Below are 19,911 nucleotides of genomic sequence, written 5' to 3'. Positions count from 1 at the left end.
AAAGTGAAAGAAGTCAGACAAAGACAAAGCCCGTATGATTTCACTTATACATAGACTCTAAAAACAAATAACAAAGGCAGAAACAGACTCAAATACAGAGAACAAACTGGTGGTTGCCACAGAGGACGGGGATGGGGGGATGGTAAAGTGGGTGAAGTGGAGTGAAAGATACAGGCTTCCAGTTAGGGAATGAACAATCACCCAGATGAAAGGTACAGCCTAGGGAATACTCCATGGTATTGTGACAGCAATGTGTGGTAACAGAAGGTACACGTGTGCTGATCATAGCAGAACATGTGGACTTCTCCAGTTGCTGTGTTGTACACTTGAACCTAATGTAATATTATGTGCCAACTAAACTCCAATTTAAAAAACCCAACCCGTTCAGGCAGGTCCTGCCACTGCTAAGCATTTTTGAAAAATGCCATCTTAAACCAATTTCCTCTTCCAAACTGGCACTTTTCTTGCTTGCTCTTTTGCTTCCTTGCTCTTATAGGAGGGGTTGAACTATTCCTTACCAAATTCTAATTTTGTGTTCTTAATAAAACATGATAAAAACAGAAAAAAAATCCATTGCTTTAGAAAATGCAATATATTACACCATAGTCCACACTGTGGCTATGAACTCAATACACATATACAGTGGTGTTCTAACTTATGTCAAGTGTCTACAAACAATTCTCTCATGTTCAATATTTTAGTAACTTAGTACTTAAAACAGGAAGAGATGTAGAGAGTAAATTCAAAATGTGCAGCTTTACAAAAAAGACACATAGATCAATGGAATAGAATAGTGAACCCAGAAATGGACCCTCAACTCTATGGTCAACTCATCTTTGACAAAGCAGGAAAGAATATCCACTGGAAAAAAGTCTCTTCAAAAAATGGCATTGGGAATATTGAACAGCCACATGCAGAAGAATGAAACTGGACCATTCTCTTATACCACACACAGAGATGGTTTAAAGATCTAAATGTGAAACAAGAATCCATCAAAATCCTAGAGGAGAACACAGGCAACAACCCTTTTGAACTTGGCCACAGCAACCTCTTGCAAGACCCATCTATGAAGGCAAGGGAAACAAAAGCAAAAATGCTCATCAAGATAAAAAGCTTCTGCACAGCAAAGAAAACAGTAACCAAAACTAAAAGACAGCCTACAGAATGGGAAAAGATATTTGCAAATGATATATCAGATAAAGTTCTATAAAGAACTTATTCAAACTCAATATCCAAGAAACAATCTAGTCAAGAAATGGGCAGAAGACATGAACAGACATTTCTCCAAAAAAGATGTACACATGGCCAATAAGCACATGAAAGAATGCTCCACATCACTTGCCACCAGGGAAATACAAATCAAAGCCACAATGAGATACCACCTCACACCAGTGAGAATGGCTAAAATTAACAAGACCAGAAAACAACGGATGTTGGAGAGGATGTGGGGAAAGGGAAACCTTCTTGCACCGTTGATGGGAATGCAAATTGGTACAGCCACTCTGGGAAACAGTGTGGAGGTTCTTCAAGAAGTTAAAAATAGAGATCCTCTATGACTCAGCAATTACACTACTGGATATTTACCCCAAAGATACAGATGTAGTGATCCAAAGGGGCATATGCAGCAATGTCCACAATAGCTAAACTGTGGAAGAAGCCACGATATCCTTCACAGATGAACAGAAAAAGATGTGATATATATACACTTTGGAATATTACTCAGCCATCAGAAAGGACGAATACCTACCATTTACATTGACATGGATGGAACTGGAGGGTATAAGGCTGAGTGAAATAAGTCAATTGGAGAAAGACAATATGGAGGCCGAGAAAAATTAAGGCCATCCCACCTAAAGTTTAGCATTAGCACAAGGACAGCCATCTTAGGCCCCTGTGAATAAGAGCTGAACTTTATGCAAAAAACTGCAGAATGTCCTCAATGTCCTTGGCAGGTAATCCCCGAGGCACTTACCTTGTTGTCAGAAAGACAACAGAGCCCACGCCCATGGTAGAAAGTCCCATATTAGAATGAGAACAGAGCTCAATGCCCTTGAAAGCCTCACATCAGAATGTAAACAGAACTTGGAGAAATTCTTCCACCCCTTCTGAAAATCTCCTAGACCAGCCTATAACAAACCCAGCTGTAAACCATTTCAGGATCCAAGTCCCTGCTCCGCTGTGTCGGGCACACTTGGACCCAAGCTCGAGCTTGCTAATAAACCCTCGTGCGCTTGCATCGGTGTCGGCTCCTTGGTGGTTTCTCGGATTCGCAATCTTGGGCACAACACAATTATCAGATGGTTTCACTCATATGTGGAATATAAGAAATAGTGAAAGGGATCATAAGGGAAAGGAGGAAAACTGAGTGGGGAAAAATGAGAGAGGAAGACTCCTAACTCTGGGAAACAAAACAGGTTGCAGAAGGGGAGGTGGGTGAGGGATAGGGTAGCTGGGTGACAGGCATTAAGGAGGGCACATGACAAGATGAGCAGTGGGTGTTATACTATATGTTGGCAAATTGAATTTAAATAAAATATTTTAAAAACGTGTAGTTTTATATAAACATTTTACAAAACTTTTTAGAAACACTTAGCAAGGACACAGACCATAACCTCATTGTGACATAATTTAAGAACTGCTTTGGCGACATACACATTATCAGTTTATTACATAGACTCATATTTAATCTTCCCTTCTGGATCTTCTCCCACTGGAAAATAAAACCAACAAGATTTTCAGTATGATTCATTTTATTATACCATCAGAAAAACATTTCCAGGTTTACTGCTGATTTGTTTCAAAACAAACTGGCCTGAAACTTACATACTTTAATATCTAATGGTCACCAAAAAATGGGTAAGCATATAAAAAATTAACTTAGTACTCCAAATTCAATGCATAAGAATCTTTTCTATCTAAACCATTTTTTAAAAACTTCAGAACAATCTAAAAATCTGTTCATGTAAAGCACTTATGTATTAATATAGTTCAGTTGATTATGAATATCACAAATAGAAGTAAAAGAGATCAGTTCTTCAAATACCATGTTTCATTTTGTTCAATTTTGGGTTTCCTACTATCCATTCCTCAGGTCAATCAAAATACAAATGCGTGCAAAAGTTCAAGGAGAACAAAATTTACAATTAACTTATGAGGTAATCTTTACTTTCATTGTTCAAGTATCACAGTTCTAAGAAATGTCTCTTTCTAAGCATGTCTCATTTAAGAGGTTTGTTTTCAGAGCCCTTATTTCTAGAGCCCAAAACAAGTGAAATAAAATCCCATGCTTCCTTGAATATTAAATACCATGCAGCATAGCATTAAAACAATGTTAACTGACTTTAAAAGCAGAATTCTCATATTTTACTTTCTGACCAATTAAAAGTTCATTAAAACCGCTTGAAATTATGTTATTAAAATTCCAACATAAATATCTACAACTAGATTAATCCACTTATCTCCTAAACAATGTAGTGGGCAAAATGCCCAAAGAGAAAAGCATCCAGAGTGTACTTAAATGAACACTGAGAAGCCATGTTTCCCAGAGCTGATGCAGAAGAGCTATGTGACTAAATTCACACACTGCTTTGTCTGGGGATGCAAAGTGTGGGTCGTATTTTTCTATGTAACTTAAGAGTTCCTAAAGCAAGTCAGAGCGGACCATCAAACTGAAATATTCCATACTTGCCACTGGTCAGCCAGTTGGGCTCAGAGGCCATGTACTGTTCAGCCTGCCCCGGCTGCAGCCCAACCTGAATCTCCGCTTTTAATGTTCGTATACTGCAGAGAGGGGCAGGATGGAAGCCGTTCAAAGCCTGATGAAATGGAATGGTAAATTCCCACTTTCTATCACCTGTCAACTTCCTATAGTTCAAATCACCCTTGAATAAAATTAAATGTGCCTTTTGTAGTTCAGCATACAAGTCAGGAGCAACCTGAGACATTACACAGAATTCATGAGGCAGAGTCCAAAATATATGGTCATGGTAAACCCATTTGCCCATTTTAATATAATTTTCCCAGTCAACCCCACACCTGGACATCCACTTATGATTAGAACTTTTGACTTGTTCAATTAACCAGTTAAAATCATGGATAGTAGTATCAGAAACAAACCACGGAATAGTTTTTCCATAAAAATGGATCTCAGTAGCCAGTTGCGAGGACAACAAAAAGTCAGCTAAAACTAAATCTGTAACAAGTTCAAACCCAGAATTATCCAGAACAATATCAACTCTAGTAATAGATGCTTTTTCTCTTGTTTTCTTGCAGTTGTTAAGCAGCGACCAAAGATGTTCCATGTCATTCACTAAAATCAGAGGTTTTAGTTCCTCCAAAGAATTTATTATATTGATTTTCTGAGAACTGGTTTCCCCGCCTGATAGAGACAGATCACACTTATTTCCCCACAGTGAAATCTGAAAAAGAAAAAGTACATAACTTTTACTCTTCTTTTGAATAACCAACAAAAGTTTATTACGTAAAATGTGGGGGGAACAGTTGTTAAAAATATTCATAAAATTCATTTCCACAACACTCGATATAAAATAACCTTCAGATCTACACCTTCTCTAATAATACAAACACTGTGTTTACATCATGATGTAACCAGGTTAAGACAATGAAACATTTTATTGGTCACTATATAATAAATTTTTTAAAAAAACTAGTTTGAATGAGGTTAATGACCTGGATGGCTTAAATGAGAATGATTTTGCATCTTGCAGACATTAGAATATTTCTCTGTAAAAAGATGCTACAAGGGATGCCTGGCTCAGTGGTTGAATATCTGCCTTGGGCTCAGGTGGTGGTCCCCGGGTCCTGGGATCGACTCCTGCATCGGGCTTTCTGAGGGGAGCCTGCTTCTTCTCCCTCTGCCTATGTTTCTACTTCTGTGTCTCTCATGGATAAATAAATAAAAATCTTAAAAAAAAAAAAAAAGAGGCTACAAAGTTTATTTAAAAATCCAAAGTCTGGGACACCTGAGTAGCTCAGTGGTTGAGCGTCTATCTTTGCCTCAGGTTGTGATTCCCGGGTCCTGGGATCTAGTCCCACATCAGGTTCCCCTCGGGGAGCCTGCTTCTCCTTCTGCCTATGTCTCTGCCTCTCTATGTCTCTCATGAATAATAAGTAAAATCTTTTTTTTTTTTTTAAGAGTTAAGAGATTTATTTATTTATTTACTCATAGAGACAGAGAGAGAGAGAGACGCAGAGACACAGGCAGAGGGAGAAGCAGGCTCCACGCAGGAAGCCCGACGTGGGACTTGATCCAAGGGTCTCCAGGATCACGCCCCGGGCTGCAGGCGGTGCTAAACTGCTGCGCCACTGGGGCTGCCCGTAAAATCTTAAAAAATAATAATAATAGTAAAATAAATAAAAATTCAAAGTCAAGAGAAAAAGAAGTTCCCTTTTCCCTCCCCAAACTGCTCAGTTTCTTTCAGTAGTTGTATAACTAGGACCAAGCAATCTCTTTGGTATTTAGTTCTCTTACTTGAAAAATAAAGAAATTGGGCATAGTGATGTCTAAAGATCCTCCAACTCCAATCATGTATCATTCCACTTTAAATTGAAATGATACTGAGGCTTATTTTATAGAAGATGGTATGTAATTAAATTATGTGTTTAGGAGTACAGGCTCTAGAAACAGATACGGGTTCAGATCCCAACATTTCTAGTTAATATACCATTATATATAATATATATTAATGTATACTGTAATATATATTTATATATTATATACTGTAATATATAATATAAGTAGAAAGTTAATATAACTTTCTAGTTAATAACTGTTGGTCAATTATGTATGTTCTCTAAGGCTTAGCACCCACAACTGAAAAATGACATAACAGCACTTACCTTGTAGAGTTACTGTGAGAATTGACATAATATATTTAAGTAATATACACCATACCCTGTAAATATTTGCCAAAACAGACTCTACTCTTGTGTGATTCAAAATAAGAGGAAAATGCACATCCTAAGAATATTATTTTAAATAATATTGTGGATGAATGAATAATATCATCATCTTATAAATAATAAGATAACGGTAAGTGTCCACCTGATGCGGAACACAGCAGTGTAGGCGACGGTACCCCTCTGCTGGCGTCAGGATCTCAGTCCACTGCCTGCACATCTCCCTCATACCATCTTCCAGTTTGTAATTCCATGTTGATTTGTGCCATTACTTGTCCATCTATATTCCCTCAAGATTACAGGTTCTATGATAGCAAGAACTGCCTGTTTTCCTTGCCATCACAAGCCCAGCATCCAGTCTGACAGAGCAGGCACTGAATTGTTCGCTCTGTGGATGGTGGTGGTGTTCTGGCTTCTAAAAACAGATCAGTGTTCCCTGCAAACTAAAACACCTTCAGGTTTCTTGTGGGAAGTTAACCTGCTGGTCATCGTGAGGGCTAACAGAGGGAAACTTTGAAACTTTGGCCTCATTTATGCGGCCAAATTCAAGGACAGAAAACACAGTGATATTTCTCCTTCTTTACAACTTACTAGACTCATGGGACAAAGAGAAGAGTCAAAGGTCGCTCCCTGAAACAATGGGCCATGGAGGGGTAAAGACTGACTAGATACTGCTTTTTTTCCTTCTTTTTAAAATTCTAAACTGTGCATAAAGGATAGTTCCAGCGGGGGTGGGGTGGGGGGTGGGGATAATTAGGCTTATTATTTAACAGTACCCTGAAACAACTTTTCTTCCCAACTTAAAATAAACCTTTCCTCTTAATCATGCACCTTACACTGCGTGTCCTTTAAGTTTTAACAGGATTCCGCCATCTGTATTGTCAAAGTATTTCCAGAGTGCTGGTGGCATTTAAACTTCTTCTTGGTCCAGTCATCCCTCACCCAAGTTGCATTAGTAACAGACTTCCCCGTGTCTAGCCTTGTACCCTTTCCATGTGTCCCAAGAAGTAATCCTTGAAACATGTCGATCCTTCTTACTCCTCTGATGAAAATACTCTAATAGCTCCCCGATGATTGCAATGCGAGTAAAAATGCTTATGAGGCCTTCTGTGGCCCTTCCAGTCCTCTCATCTCACCTCGTTTCTGCAGAATCTACTTGCAGTTTCTCTCACACACCTGCCAGGCTCCCACCTCAGGTACCCTGGCAGGAACGCTACCCCACACCTGCAATGTGACCCACTCCCTCACCTGTCTCGTGTCTTACCCCATCACCCTCTGAGGCTTAAAACTGCTTGGCAGCCCCACTTAAAACTGCTCCCTTGCATCTCCCCCAACATCCCCATTCTCCTGCCCTGCTTTCTCTCTCTTCCTGGCATTTCCTAAGAGCATCTCTTTCTGGAAAATGTTTTTAACTTTGTCTGGGAGATGAGGGCTGGGGATATTGTTGCATAAAACCACACATTTTCAAATAGTTCTGATTCTAATAACACATCTTAAATCTTAGGATGTTTTGAATGAGAACTAAAAACTAAACTTAATGCAAGACAGATGAAGAAATGTAATAAAATCATATTAAACAGGCCACTGACCACCTGAGTGTTTCCACCTGACAACAGCAGCAGGCTAGCTGTTCTAGGCTCTGTGCTCCACGCTGACACAATTGAATCTACCTTCATTCTCACGTCAAATGACAAGGTAAATATGCCATCCTCATTTTACAGGTGAGAAAACTGTAGCTCAGGGATCCCTGGGTGGCGCAGCAGTTTGGCGCCTGCCTTTGGCCCAGGGTGCGATCCTGGAGACCCGGGATCGAATCCCACGTCGGGCTCCCGGTGCATGGAGTCTGCTTCTCCCTCTGCCTGTGTCTCTGCCTCTCTCTCTATCTCTCTGTAACTATCATAAATAAAGTTAAAAAAAAATTAAAAAAAAAAAAAAAAAGAAAACTGTAGCTCAGAGAGATTAAGTACCTTGCCTCAGGTCCAGTAACAAAGTAACAGAACCAGCTTTCAAGCCCAAGGCAGGCTAGGCCAACCAAATGACTGTGAAATATTTTCTCTCAAGAATGACAGAAGCTATAAATCCAGATGACTCCTGTGCCACTAAAATCACTTCCAACTGAAGATTTCAAAACTCATTTTCAGGGGCAGTCCAGGTGGCTCAGCAGTTTAGCGCCGTCAGCCCAGGGCGTGATCCTGGAGACCCAGGATCGAGTGCCATGTCGGGCTCCCTGCATGGAGCTCGCTTCTCCCTCTGCCTGTGTCTCTGCCTCTCTGTCTCTCTCTCTTTCTGTGTCTCTCATGAATAAATAAATAAAATCTTTAAGAAAAAAAATTTTTTTCAGAGATTAGGTGGAAACACTATCACTAAAATGATAAAAAAAAAAGATCCATTATAACTTAAGTGACAATACATACATGTGCTTTGTTGTTAAATTAATACCATCTTTTAATTGAATATATGAATAGGCTCATGAGATTAATTATCACATTTACCTGAAGAAGTCGGAAAAATTCATCTTTCAGCTGATTTTCATCTAGGTCTTTGATAGCTGTTACCAACTCTTGTAGGTGAGTGCACAAAGCAACAATAGATTCCTGTGACTCAAAGAAATTTTGCTCTTTTGATTCTTTAAATACATCAAAGTCATCAATTGGTGGACTATAGGAGGAGAAAATCATTTAGGACAAACATTTATAAAACTCTGTACCTTCTTTTTTTAACATTTGGGTAATTGCAGTTATTTTTAAAGGAAAGAGAATATTACTGGTAATAGACACTGTATCAAACATAAATCAGGTTACATAAAAATAATTATCAAATTACACAAAATAAATCAATTTGATCAAATTACACAAAAATAAATCCCCAAACTCATTTTAGTTAACTGTCAGAAGTTCCCTGATCAAATATTTTACTGGAATTTGGAATAATTATACTGATATACCCATATCCATAATTATTTACCCAGTAAGGTTTCTAGAGCAAAAGGAGAAAGAAACAACTTTTCAAGATAACTGCCTTACTTTAACAAGTATTTTTTGCATGCTAAATGTGGCAGGGTTTCACGAAACAAATATATGCATATATTTGTATATAATAATTACCAATAGAGTCAAACACATGGTACTATGGGAACACAACAACTAGCAAGAAATCAGAAAATATTAACATAAATTTTACTGTAATAACAAACTTTGACAAATTTTGACATATATGTAGTTTTTTGGGTTTTGACCAATGGTGATATACATGCCGGAGCTTTATGCTGTCCAATGAGATCAAATAATATTAATACTGACCTAATAACATATCTAGCAAGTATAAATAAGAACATCATAGACTTTACAGAACCAAACAGAAGAGACATTCAGATCAGCTGATCTTCTAAGTTAGCACCTCTTTCCATGGGTCATCTGCCTTAAGATAAAACCAATGTGACTGATGTGAGACTCACTGAAAAAGCAAACACATACCAGGATTCATACATCCACACAATTATGGTTTCCTTCCAGTCACCTGGGAAGCTACATCCCTACTCCAAGGATGCTGCCATTGCTCAAAGCACTTTTGGAATTTCCTTCAGAACCTGTGGCACATTATTGAACGTCCCATCAGTGATAGCACATCTTTATTTTCTAGAGTTAATCTGGAGCCAAGTCACTTGGAGAAATTTCAGTAGAGTGACAGGCGTAAATCAAATGGAGTAATAGATTTTCTATCAAAAACGAAGAATGACTAAAAACTAATGAGACTAATTTCTTTTTGAGGCTTGTACACCGGCTCTGAAAGAAGTTCCAAAGAATTAAAAGATGACTTCAGCAATGGCAGCTTTGCTGAAATAAATTAGTCTCTCAAGGTGATTTAAAACGAATAAATAAAACCTTTACAAAGTGGGGAGGGGCCTGGGTGGCTCAGTCAGTTGAGCATCTGCCTTCAGCTCAGGTCATGATCCTGGGACCGAGTCCCCACATCAGGCTCCCTGCTCACTGGGGAGCCTGCTCCTCCCTCCCACTTGTGCTCTCTCTCTTAGTATGTCTCTCTCTCTCAAAAAGTAAATAAAATCTTTTTTAAAAAAGTGACTTAAAAAGATAAAAATTATTTGGACGCATAGGTTCAAGAGTAGGGTGAGCAAACTGCAGCTCGCAGACCCATCGTGGCCCACTCTGTTTTGTATGACCTGTTAGCTAAGAATGATTTTTATACTTCTGAATGGTTGAAAAAGGATTATTTTAAAACACAGGAAATTCAAATTTCAGTGTCCATAAAGAACATTTATTGACACACAGCCATGCTTGTTCATTTACACACTATCTGTGGCTGCTTTGCACTGCAAGGACAGAGCCAAGGAGCTGCAACAAAGATCATGTGGCCCCCAGAGTCTAAAGTATTTACTATTCCGCCCTTTACAGAACAATTTGCCAATCCTTGTTCTACTGTTTTATTAGTCAATCATTAAAGTCACAACATATATTAAGAGTGAGCCTTATTCCTTGTATTTAGTAAACTCCTACACTTATATATGATTTCTGATTCTAAAAGTGTTTGCTATTTTAGAATCTACTAAAGCTGTATATGTGCACAAACTATGGCCAGGTATTCCAGTCCTAGATTACACCCAACAGAAATACATGTGTTTGCTCACCAAAAACATGTGCTAAAATGTTTGTAGCAGTATTCTTCATAATAACCCCATGCTGGGAACTACTCAAATATCCATCAACAATAGAATAAACAGACTGTGATATATGCATATAATGTAATCTGATGTAACAATGAAAATTATTTACATTTATATGCAACAATATGGAATGAATCCTGACAATGTACACTGAATGAAAGAGGCCAGACACAAAATTATCTCCAAAATAATTTCACTTAAATGTAGTTTTTAAAACAGGCAAAACTAACACAGGTCAAGATAGTGTTATCCTTGAGGGGTGGGAATGGCAGGATGGAATGGGGCCACAGGGGAGGCTTCTTTGGGTCCTAGTAAGGCTCTGCCTCTTGATCTGGGTGCTTGGGACGTTAAGTGTGTTCTAGTAAAGATTGTTGAACACTTAAGATACGTTCTGGATATACATTATACTTTATTAAAAGCTTTTAAATGTCTGCTATTTTCTTTGTACTTTTATTTTTCAATATCTGAAGTACATTCACTTAATCTATTTAAATTTTGCATACGGCTGATACTTTAAGTCTTAATTTAGACCTGCAGATTACTTACCTATTTAACTTTTTTTTTTAAAAGATTTTATTTATTTATTCATGAGAGACACACACAGAAAGAGAGAAAGAGAGAAAGAAAGAGAGAGAGAGAGAGAGAGAGAGAGAAGCAGGCTCCATGCAGGGAGGCCGACATGGGACTCGATCCCGGGTCTCCAGGATCAGGCCCTGAGCTGAAGGCAGCACTAAACCGCTGAGCCCAACCTATTTAACTCTTATAAAAACTATAAAACATGCATCTTGGCAAAGAAAATTAGAAGTATATTTCAGTGTAAGGGGCAAAATCAACATAAACATGTCTTAAAGCTAATGTGTACTTTGGGAGCCTAGAAAAGTAAAGATCCTACTTTGGTCACTGGCGCTATTACAGGCCCAGGAGAGGAATTCCTTCTATGAATTGGACATTTAAAAATATTCAGCACTAGTTCTCCTATAGGATATATCTTCCGCACATAGACCTAAAACCTGAGTTCTGCTACAAATTTCCTGACTTTTGAGTGTCAGCCACAGAGATCACTTGAGGAGAGCTCTAACATTCTTGTTCCTGCAACTTAAAGCTATATTTTGCCTTGACCCCTTTTAATAAAGCTGTTCCTGAACCAGTGGGTATATCAAGCCAGGATGTCCAGAATCTCCCTGAGGCATGGAAAGAAAAACTGATGCCCAGGCCCTACTGCAAAGAAATTAAACCATTGGTGTTTATTTTAATATAATGATTTCAAACCCTGCATGTTAAAAAAAAAAAAAAAATTCTCCTCTAACTAGGTTATAAATGTGTAGCCAGATTTGTAAACTTCTACCCTAAATTTTTAAATTCTGAACCTAATCTACCTCCAAAATCAAACTTAGAAACATATTCCTTTTAGCTTTCTATCTTCCAAACTCCCTCAATCCCACACAGGGAGCTACCCCATGTTTCAACACTTCAGCAGCTTTGACTCATACCATGGATATTTTCCAGATTTATGAAACCATCACCCAGAATTTCAGACTCATCTTAGTCCTTGACAGACATCCAAATCTGCTACTTGAAAAAAGGTTTAATGAGGGCTCTAAGCAGATTTACACAGACCAAGGTCAAGTAATGGCTTTACCATTTACCAGCCATGTATCCATGTAACCCCAGGTAACTTATTAATAACATCATCAGACCTCAGTTTCCTCAACTGTAAAATGAAAACCATAATTAATATCTACACTTCAGTGGGCTGTAAAGTAACTGGAACATAGCTGGTGTCCAAAACATGACAGCTCCTAGTATTAGCTATCATCTTGCTTAAGTGCCTCCCCTGTGTCAGGCAATGTGCTACATTTTTAATAGTATATATACTTTGCTTTTAAAGCAAAAGTTTTAAAATACATTTATTCAGCAGTGGTTGCAGAGTGAGACAGAACTAATTAATTAAATACACTTATTCAGCAAAAACAAGCTGTCACTTTAAAAAATAATTTCTAAAGATTTAGATAGAAAAAGCTAATGTATAGCCTCAACTTGTTTCCCCAAATATTTATTTTATTTTATTATTAGTACTGATTTGACCAATTGTTCTAAATTATCCTTTCCTATGTTTTGAACTACCACCAAAGAATTTCTTTTAGCAAACCTGTATTTTTTATCCAATGACCTAAAAGGATAATCCACATTACATTTTCTTCTGCTTTTTAAATCGGTTCTATATCAGAACTTTCCTAGGAAAAATTAAATTAGTATAAACAAGCCTAATAAAAGTAATTTTGATTTGTGTTTAACTTTTAAAGTCTGTCTGTAATCTAGCCATTAAAAAAAGGGGGGGCTAAGAATTAAGGTAGTGCAAAAAAAACTGTAGTGATCACATTTCTGTTGACTTCTTACCCCAAATTAACTGACATATTATCTATTTTTATAAATAAAATATGATTCCTTTGCCCTATCTTGTTTTACAGAAATAATTATTTGAATAGTGAAAGGGAATAGAAGGGAAGGGAGAAGAAATGGGTAGGAAATATCAGAAAGGGAGACAGAACATGAAGACTCCTAACTCTGGGAAACGAACTAGGGGTGGTGGAAGGGGAGGAGGGCGGGGGGTGGGGGTGAATGGGTGATGGGCACTGAGCGGGGCACTTGACGGGATGAGCACTGGGTGTTAGTCTGTATGTTGGCAAATTGAACACCAATAAAAAATAAATTTATTATTTAAAAAAAAGAAATAATTATTTGAAATTAACATTTTTTGTTCAGGAAATATAATTTTACTCTAAAACTAAGTCTTCATAAGAATTTTTAATTAGTTCCCATTTCAGATATTATATCCTTTTAAAGAAAATTCTTTTTTTTTTTTTGTATTTTTTTTATTGGAGTTCGATTTGCCTTTTTTTTTGTATTTTTTTATTGGAGTTTGAAAAAATTCATTTTTAATAATCTCTATACTGAATGTGAGGTTGGAACTTACAACCCTGAGAACAAGAGTCACATGCTCTATCAAACGAGCCAACCAGGCACCCCCGGATATTATATTAAGATATAATTGCCAAGGGGATCCCTGGGTGGCGCAGCGGTTTGGCGCCTGCCTTTGGCCCAGGGCGCGATCCTGGAGACCCGGGATCGAATCCCACATCAGGCTCCCGGTGCATGGAGCCTGCTTCTCCCTCCGCCTGTGTCTCTGCCTCTCTCTCTCTCTGTGACTATCATAAATAAAAAAATAAAAAAAAAATTAAAAAAAAAATAAAATAAAATCTCCTCTTCCTCCTGTACAGGAAAGTATTTCCAGAAACGAATTTTCACATTTAAAAAAAAAAAAAAAAAGATATAATTGCCAAGAATCTATTATATCAATAACATTTGCAGAAATGTCCAATACTGCCACTAGTATCTGTTGAACTGAATTCTCGCTTCCACTGGTTTTTAAACTTATCATTTTATAATTTAAAAAAAGCATTAAGTCATCTAAACATTTATAATTTGATGTTATGTACTTACCTCTGGATAATTGCTTCATGAATTCTACGATACATGTAGCATTCTACAAACAACCAAGGTGAGTAAAACCACCTGGGTTTTCCATCATTTTCATTTAGAAGACTCTGCTGATATTCTAGGTACTGATTCCATATGTCAGTATCAACAAACTTCTCAACAAAGGGGATTATTGGTTTATCTGTTTGCAATTCATTTCGTAATTTAGAAAGAAGAGAAATTGCTTTCTTTTCAGCTTCTGTGCCTTTCTGCAGAAAAATGAAAAAAATTTATATACCTAAAATATATAAATAATCCATATATAACTCATATATGTAAACAGTTAATTTATATAGGAATAAGTCCTCTTCCATAAAACATTTTTAAGGTCTTAAAGAAGGAAAAAAAATAACTAGCTTTCCAAACTACATTTCATGTCTTTTACAAACCATTATAAACACTGAAATTCAGAAATCTTCAGTTGAAAATCAAAGAACACACACATTATCCTGTCTTATCGATTCTATCCTTTTTTCTTTCTTTTTTTTTTTTAAGTTTCTTCTTAGGAACCCTTTGGTTCTTATCTTCTGGAGGCAAGATCTTTACCACAGAAGGAAAACAGCTATTGTGTTTCTGTTAAAGAGTTAACGAGGAAAAAAAAAAGTTAACAAAAAATTAAACTGAAAACACGGTATTACCTCTCCATGTTTCTCAAAAAATTCACTTTTATGTCGATGCAGTGTATCAATAGCCCTGGTTAAGATCTGTGGTATTCTGTCTTTAATTGTAAGATATGCAAACGATCTAGAAAAGAGAGCCACATACACAGTACATTACTTAGCGTTATTATCAGCAGATTGGCCATCTTCCAGTTTCATTTGAATCAAAATTCCTTTTCATACAAGTATTATAAAGTAAGCCACCATTGTTCAACTACTATATTAAGACATATGAAAATCCTGAAACTTTGCTGGTTTTACAGGTCATGAAAGCTAAACAGCCTTTGTACATCTAATCCCAGATTCTCCCCTTGAGAGAATCCTGTGTCTCTGCTTCTCTCTCTCTCTCCTCTCTGTGTATTCTCATGAATAAATAAATAAAATCTTAAAAAAACAAAACAAAACAGGCTCTTGTGCCAGGTTTATTATTTAGTAGGTGACTTCATATACTTAGATGAATGAGGCAATGGATGTAAACCTGCATGAAAGCCTCTAATGTGCTAGAATATAAAGATATTTATGAACCTGCTTCTCTCTTTTTAGTCTATGTTCTTAGCCAATTTTAATTCTCCTCAAAGGTTTTTTTTTTTTCTCCTGCCTTCTCTACCTACACAGTGACTTCATCCAATCCATCCCACTGTGCCCCCAAACAAAATTAAGGCAGGTTACCATCACACTCTCCCAACCAAAAAATTAGGAGACTTTCTAGAAGCGCCAAAGAATGAGAAAGCTAGTGGAAAAACTTGAGACTTGCATTAAAAAAAAAAAAAAAATAGGGATACTCTTGATTCTTGGCATACAAAAATCAAAATTTACAGATCATTTTATATACAATGAATTTTTAAGTAAATGCATAGGATTCAGTTAGAAAATTAAGACTTTTTTTTAAAAAAAAAAAAAAGGAAAGAAAGAAAATTAGACTTTGGGGGCCGCCTTCGGCCCAAGGCCTGATCCTGGAGACCTGGGATCGAGTCCCACGTCGGGCTCCTTACAAGGAGCCTGCTTCTCCCTCTGCCTGTGTCTCTGCCTCTCTCTCTCTCTCTCATAAATAAATAAAATCTTAAAAAAAAAAATTAGACTAAGTGATGAAATTCTGTGCATTTTTAGGGCACAAAACTTAGGTTATCAGTTCACGTATATATCTTCAGATCACCCAAGTGCAGTAGTTAAATCTTGAGGGAGTCAAAAGTTATACCCAGGTTTCCCAGCAAAGGGGGAGAGAGGGGTGTCAGGACCCCTAACCTCAACCCGCCACCACCACCTTGCGTAAGAGCCAACAGTACTCGATTTCCTCGGAGTTTCCTCAAAGACCTGCATCTGGGAGGGTAAAGTCCCAGGTCAGAGCCCAGGGAAGAGCCAGAGGAACCCAGCGCTCAAAACAAATCTGGGGCACGGCGCGTGGAAGGGGAAGAGCTGCAGGCACCGGACAGCGAGATCACCGATTAATCTCCACGGCCCTGGGGGAAAAAAAAAACCTATTCCCCGACAAATCTGAGATCCCTGACTTCTGCAGGGAATTTTAGCCTCCCCCAAAAGAGCGCTTGTTGGAGCAAAATAGAAAATGATCACAGCCTCGGCGCTGCGACACCCTGAAAGGGGACAGAAGAGGCTTAAACTCTGAGACGCTCATGAAAAGTTCAAAAAAAAAAAAAAAAAAAGGAAAGAGCAGCATGGGATGGGGTCGCTTCAAAGACAAGCTGTTTAACGTGAAGGGAAGCCAACGCCTCCTAAAAGGCCCGGAGAAGGGCGCAGGGGGAAGCGGGGGGACCGGAGGATGCCCGCAGGGCGCGCGGGCGGCGGCCGGAGCTCGGCCACACGGCTGGAGCCGATCCGAGTCGGGCCCCGGCGGGCAGTCGCGGCCCGCGGCCCGCAGCCCGCAGCCCGCAGCCCGCCCCGCGCCCCGCGCCGCCGAGCGGGGGGCGCCGAGCAGACGCGCCGGGCAGCGGGGCCGGACGGCGGCACCGGGGCCCCTCGGCCCGCCGCACTCCCCCGATGGTTACCCAGAGGCTTCCGGCGACGCCCGGCTTCCCGCAGACGCGGGGAGGAGGAAGAGCAGCGGAGGGACTGCGCGAGGAAAGCGACACGAACCCTACGTCCTGCCCCGAGAGGGACGCCGGGGACCCGGCCATCGCTGCCGCCGCCCGCGTCGCACCCGCCGCAGGGAGGGAGGCGGTCCCGGCGCGGAGGAGGAGCCGGGAGAGGGAGGGGCCGGGGCTTAAAAAAATGCGTTTGAATGAAGAAACTTTATTTAGTGCCCGTGGAAGAGACAAACAACGGCCGGCTGGAGGACGCGGAGATCTTCCGGGGACGAGGGCGGGGACAGCGGAGGGCGACGAGAGCAGCGGAATAAGGAAGCGGGCGGAGGCGGAAGCAAGCAGGGACCGGGAGGTCCCTGGCACTAGGGAGCGGAAAAGGTCGCGGCGACGCGGGTCACGTGGTCCGCCGGTCACGTGGCCCCGGCGGCTCACGCTCCCGCAGGGCCCGGCGTCCTGTGCGCCTGCGCAGTGCGGGCGCCGGGAGGGCCGCCGGAGCGGCGGTGCAGGCTGCGGGGAGCGGGAGGTGCGGCTGCCGTTGCTCTTCTCTTACCTGCCGCCGGGTCGCGGAAGCTTGCGCGCTTGGCACGTCCCTCTTCTTTTCCGGCGGAGAGGTTAGTGCGCTGCTTTTCCCCAGTAGCTTGTGTGGTTCCCTCACCACGGGCCTCACCTTTGGTCGTGGCCGCTCGGAACCGCTGGGGTCACGGGTCACAGGTTCCATCGGAACCGCTGCGGTGATCTTTGGTTGACTTAGCTGGGACTGAAGCACGCAGTCCACAAACACTTACTGAACCTTTTTTGAGCCAGTGCATAGCGCCTACCGCAAATATTTTTTTTAAAAAAAAAATTGAGTTTAAGGAATTGGAAGGCATGCTCCAAAGGATTAGCGCCGCTTATCCGTTGAATCGTAATCTGGCTGATACTGTTTTATTGTTTGGCATTGTTCTTAAGAAGTAGGAAATGTGCCAGTAGCTGCCTTGTATTTCATTCAGAAAATAGGAGTTGAATACTGAATACTGGGCACTATGGTTGCAGAAGACACAGCAGGAACGGTAGGCAAATCTTATCCTCAGGAAGCTTATATTCTAAAGAGAGAGGAATCTATTCTTTCTTCTCCTGGTTTCTCCTTTAGTTTTGTCACTATTTTTTTAAACAAAATTTATACATATATTTTAAGTAATCTCTGCACCCAGCATGGGGCTGCAACTCAAAGCCCCGAGGTCAGGAGCCCCAGGTTCCACCGACTGAGCCAGCCAGGCGCCCCTCGCTTTGTCACTACCCAACATATATTTCACTGACTTATCCAGTTTATGGTCTGTCACCTCCAATGTGATGTAAGGTTCAAACGATAGGGGTTTTTGTGTTTCATTTTCATGAATATTATCACCTTTGAAGAGAAAGTCTGACACATGGCAGGAACTCAGTTCATCTTTGTTGTAAGAATTGACAGATTAGAAATATGAGGCATCCAAGTGATGTTCAGTGCAATGGAAAAATAAAAAGTGAAGGAAGATAGTGGGTCTTGGATTGTGGATTTTAAATCAAGTTGTTAGGAAAGACTTCACAGGAGCAAGGAGGTGAAGCAGTGAGCTTTACAGGTTCCTAGGAGAAGAACACAAGGAATAGTAAGTACCAAAAAAGTACCAAAAGACAGAGTGACTGCAGCAAAATGAGCAAAGCATAGAGCTGTGGGAGATGTTAAGGTGGAGATAAAGGGCCAGAAAGGGGGACCATGCATCCAGTTTAAGATCGTTGACTTTTGTTTCATGTGAGATGAGAGGCTGGCATCAGATTTTGTGCAAGAGAAAAGACGTGATCCTTCTTAGGTCTAAAAAAGGATCATTTTGGTTGCTGCACTGAGAAGAATCTGTAGGAGGTAAAGAACAGAAGCAGGGAGACCCGTTAGGTGGCTATTTCAGTAATTGTGGGAAAGACAGCAGCTTGGATCATGATAGTAGCAGTGTTGGTTGAGACCTGATGCAAATAAAGCCAATCTGACAGATTGGGTATGGGGAATGAAGAGGTAAAGCGGATTATAGGTTATTGCCTTTAGCAAAGATAAGGGTGTAATCGCTATTTTGTGAATGGGGAAGACTATGGGAAGAATAGAACTTGTGGGAAGATTTTAGACGCTCTGTTTTGAGCATGTTGTATTTTTCATGCTTATTGGAGTGGTTTAGGGATAAATACTTGCTATTCGTTACTGCATAGATTGTATATAAGGAGCTGAGAATAGAGAAGTGGCCCAAATACTGAGCTGTGGTGCTTTCGATTGTTGAGGGTATAGGAAAACACAAAAGAGACAGAAGGTACAACCAATGAGGTAGGAGGACAATGGCCAGTGTCATATCCCAGAAGCCAAGTGAAGAAGGTACTTCCAGGAGGGTAGAGTGGTCAACTTATCTGATGTTGCTGGTGAGTCAGGTAAAATGAAGACCGAGAAGTGACCATTGGAATTAGAAATATGGAGGTCATTGGTGGCCTTGACAAGTGGGTTTTGGTGAAGCGGTAGGGATGAAACCCTGATTGGAGTGGATTCAAGAAAATCAGAGGAGTTAGAGACAATAAACTTTTAAAGGAAACTAACTCAGAAAAGGTGTAATATGTGGAAGGAAAGATGGAGTCAGGGGAGAATTGTTTTTATAAGATAGAAAGAAATCAAAGCATAGTCATGTGCTAATAGGAATATGCTGGAGGGGGGCGCCCCAATGGCCCAGTTGGTTAAGCATCTGACTCTTTGTTTTGGCTCAGGTCATGATTTCAGGTTCCTGAGATCAAGTCACATAGTGGGCTCCATGCTTATCCCAGAGTCACTTGTCCCTTTCCCTCTGCTCCTCCTGCTCTTTCTCTGGTATTAATAAATGAAATCGTAAAAAAAAATAATAATAATAATAAATAAAAAAGAATATACTACTGGAAAGAAGGAAAAATAAATAGCATGAGATAGAAAAGAAGAGTTTAACCATTCCTGCTATAGGCAGGAAGAGTGAGACTTGGTATGCACATGGAGGACTTGGTTCCAGATGGGACCAGGGGCAGCTCTTCTGTGGCAGAAAGGAAGACAAAATACATGGACACAGAAGCA

General features: G+C 40.0%; 2 protein-coding genes across 4 annotated transcripts in view; one reads left to right on the top strand and one right to left on the bottom strand.

The window, feature by feature from the left end:
- Positions 1–2,732: 2,732 nt before the first annotated feature.
- Positions 2,733–17,033, bottom strand: ARMT1 (acidic residue methyltransferase 1). 2 transcript variants are annotated; one of them, XM_041743135.1, is made up of 5 exons: positions 16,882–17,033; positions 14,773–14,878; positions 14,099–14,343; positions 8,412–8,577; positions 2,733–4,418 (listed from the first exon to the last, which is right to left on the bottom strand). In XM_041743135.1, the coding sequence occupies exons 1-5, from the start codon at positions 16,920–16,922 to the stop codon at positions 3,651–3,653; spliced, it is 1,326 nt and encodes a 441-aa protein (XP_041599069.1). In that variant the 5' UTR covers positions 16,923–17,033; the 3' UTR covers positions 2,733–3,650. The 2 variants fall into 2 exon arrangements, with proteins under 2 accessions (XP_041599069.1, XP_041599070.1); XM_041743136.1 differs by lacking the exon at positions 16,882–17,033 and adding an exon at positions 16,794–16,833.
- A 211-nt stretch (positions 17,034–17,244) lies between these two features.
- RMND1 (required for meiotic nuclear division 1 homolog) overlaps positions 17,245–19,911 on the top strand; it is a 43,927-nt gene continuing 41,260 nt past the window's right edge. Inside the window, exon 1 of one of the 2 annotated variants that reach the window (XM_041743133.1) lies at positions 17,245–17,440. The gene's annotated coding sequence lies outside the window, so the exon portion shown is untranslated. The remainder of the gene's footprint in view (positions 17,441–19,911) is intronic. The other variant, XM_041743134.1, reaches the window with a different exon arrangement.

This window comes from Vulpes lagopus, chromosome 2 (genome assembly GCF_018345385.1).
Source record: "Vulpes lagopus strain Blue_001 chromosome 2, ASM1834538v1, whole genome shotgun sequence".
NCBI lineage: Eukaryota > Metazoa > Chordata > Mammalia > Carnivora > Canidae > Vulpes > Vulpes lagopus.
The sequence above is the reverse complement of the archived record's forward strand: the minus strand, read 5'-3'. Positions and strand labels throughout refer to the sequence as shown.